Source organism: Nicotiana tomentosiformis, chromosome 2 (assembly GCF_000390325.3).
Source record: "Nicotiana tomentosiformis chromosome 2, ASM39032v3, whole genome shotgun sequence".
Lineage (NCBI taxonomy): Eukaryota > Viridiplantae > Streptophyta > Magnoliopsida > Solanales > Solanaceae > Nicotiana > Nicotiana tomentosiformis.
The window spans coordinates 167,422,925-167,426,114 of record NC_090813.1 but is presented as its reverse complement, the minus strand read 5'-3'; the positions used below and the strand labels follow the sequence as shown (position 1 = coordinate 167,426,114).

Here is a 3,190-nt window from a genome sequence, read left to right as displayed (position 1 = left end):
GATACAATATGGCTCAAAAAGGCAACTGAGTCCAACCAAAACTCACACTTCAAAAACTTGGCATATAACTGACGATCCCTTAGAGTCTGAAGTACGATCCGAAGATGTTGCTCATTCTCCTCTCGACTGCGGGAGTAAACAGTATATCATTAATGAAGACAATCATAAAAGAATCCAGACAGGGCTTGAAGACCCGGTTCATCTAATCCATAAAGTTTGTTGGGGAATTGGTAAATCCAAATGACATCACTAAGAACTCAAAGTGACTATACCGAGTCCAAAAGGTTGTCTTAGGGAAATCTATTGCCCTAATCTTGACTTTATGGTAGTGAGATCTAAACTAAATCTTGGAAAACACCTTGGCACCCTAAAACCGGTCAAATAAGTCATCAATCCTCGGCAACGGATACTTGTTCTTGATAGTGACCTTATTCAACTGCCTGTAGTTAATACAAATCCTTAAGGATCCATATTTTTTCTTCACAAAGAACACCGGTGCACCTCAAGGAGAGACACTAGGTCTAATGAATCCATTGTCAAGAAAATCCTGCAACTGCTCCTTCAATTCTTTCAACTCAACTGAGGTCATATGGTATGGTGGGGTAGAAATAGGTTGAGTGCCCAGAACCAAGTCAATGTAGAAGTCGATATATCTAATGGGTGGCATCGTAGGAATATCTGTAGGAAACACTTTTGGGAACTCGCACACAACTGGTATCGAATACATGGAAGGAACCTCCGCACTAGAATTATGGATATAGGCCAAATATGCCAGACACCCCTTCTCAGCCATACGTCGAGCCTTCACATAAGAAATGACCCTTATAATAGAATGGCCAGGAATCCTTATCCACTCCAATCGAAGCAACCCCAACATGGCTAATCTCACAGTCTTGGCGTGACAATCCAAAATAGCATGATAAGGTGACAAGCAATCCATGCCCAAGATCACGTCAAGATCCACCATATCAAGTAATAGATGGTCTACCCTAGTCTCATAGCTCCCGATAGTGACCAAACAAGCATGATATACCCATTCTGCCATACTAAAATTCCCAACAGGCCTAGACACGTAAATATGAGCACTCAAAGAATCATGAGACATATCCAAATATGAAGCAAAATAGGATGATACATATGAATAAGTGAAACTCGGGTCAAATAGAATTGATGCATCTATATGGAAAATTGGAACAATTCCTATGATGACCGCATCTAATGACTTTGCCTAAGGTCTAGCTGGGAATGCATACAAATGGGGCTGAACCGCACCACTCCGAGCTCCACCTCTTGGACGACCTATAATTGGCTAGCCTTTACCTCTAATAGCCTGACCACCACCTCGGGCTACCTGACCTCCACCTCTTCCTAGTTGAGCGGGTGGTGGAACAACCGATACCAAAATCATGGCACGAGTAACCGGTTGTGGTATGCTCATCCTCAATTTAGGATAGTACCTCTATATATGACCTATGTCGCCACACTTAAATCAACCCTGCGGCTGGCATAACTGCTGAGTCTAAAACGATCCCTGATGACCCGAATGACCATCGTAGTAACTATGTAGCAGTGGTGCACTAATAGGAGCTTAAAGTGTGCTAAATACTGGCTGCTCAGGATGAGACCCATAAGAACCATGACTGCCCGAATCACCGTGCACTACCTATAGCACTGACAAATCGGCCTTGGAGGATGGACTCTACCAAACGAACCTCTGCCTCCAGATGAGGCACCACTGAAACCACCGGAATGATGAGGCATTTTCTCATATTTCGCCTCTTTGCCTTTGCTACGAAAGAAATAAATATCGTCCTCCGTTTCTTTGGCCATCTGTAGCATGGTAGCATAAGTAATGCCATCTATAAATTTCCTCACCATATCCCTCTCAGTAGGCATCAAGATATCTCCATGGCATGATAGATACACAAATCTGGTCTCGTACTGGGTAACAGTCATACTACCCTGTTGGAGGCGCTCAAACTGGCTGTGTAAATCATCTCTCTGAGTAAAAGGGATGAACTTCCCCAAAATTAGTTGTGAAAACTGATCCCAAGAGTGGAGGTGAACCTGCCGGTCTACCCTGAACATACTCCTGCCACCATCGCTTGGCAGAACCAGTCATATGAAACACTATGAAGTCAACTCCATTGGACTCCACTATGCCCATGTTGTGGAACACCTCATGGAAATGGTCCAAGAAATCCTATGGGTCCTCAGAAGGTGTATCACCAAAATGAATAGGAAATATCTTGGTGAATTTGTCCAACCTCTTCAATCCCTCTGTCAACATAGTGGGTCTCTCCCTTGATTGTGTAGCAATAACGGGCTGAATTACTCCAAATTCTGAAATAACCAAAGTGTGATATATGGGAGCCATCTGCTCTAGAGAGTGAGTAACGGGAGTCTAGGATCCTATACCATCCTGAGAGACGGCTAGTGCTATAGGATATGCATCGACATGTGCCACACTCTTAATAGGGCCCACTACGAGGACTAGGGGATCCTAAAGTACGGGGGTGGCAATAAACCCCTCTGGTACCTGAGCTAGTCCAACTGGCACGGTCAGAGCAGGAATCTCCTCCTCCTGCTCGATCTAAGTCTCTGCAATCGGTGTGGCTGTGCAGGCTCTAGGTTGAGCTCTACCTCTGCCCCTAGCTCTGCCTCATCCTCTACCCCTAGTAATGGCTGCAACCAAGGGCTCCGGCTCCTGCTCGGCAGTGGGTGTTGTGTCTGTCCTCACCAACTATGAGAGAAGAAGAATAGAATGATTCAAACTTTAGCGAAAGAGTAAAGCTGCACGAAAAAGAAAGAAAGAAGTGAAATTTTCCTAAAGCTCTATAGCCTCTAGAAGATAATTACAGATGTCCCTGTACCGATCCTCCAAACTCTACTAAGCATGTTCATGACTCGTGAGACCTAAGAAACCTAGTGCTCTAATACCAACTTGTCACGACCCGAAATCACAACAACGGGGCTGTGATGGCGCCTAACATACACTTGCTAGGCAAACCAGCGTTAGCTAAAGTAGTAACCGATTTAAATAATTTATAAGAAGGATAATGATAATTAACGATTAATAAACTTGAAAATACATGAAATAGATACATAAGCAACGTAGTCTATGCTACTCCCAGAAATACGGAGTCACAAGTACATAAGCGTCTAGAATAACACAAACATGGTCTAAAAT

The 3,190-nt window shown here is 43.8% G+C and overlaps 1 protein-coding gene across 1 annotated transcript; it reads right to left on the bottom strand.

The window, feature by feature from the left end:
- Positions 1–502: 502 nt before the first annotated feature.
- On the bottom strand, positions 503–1,105 carry LOC138906034 (uncharacterized). The gene has a single exon (XM_070194553.1). It carries the CDS (start codon positions 1,103–1,105, stop codon positions 503–505), a length of 603 nt encoding a protein of 200 aa, XP_070050654.1.
- Between the last annotated feature and the right edge of the window lie 2,085 nt (positions 1,106–3,190).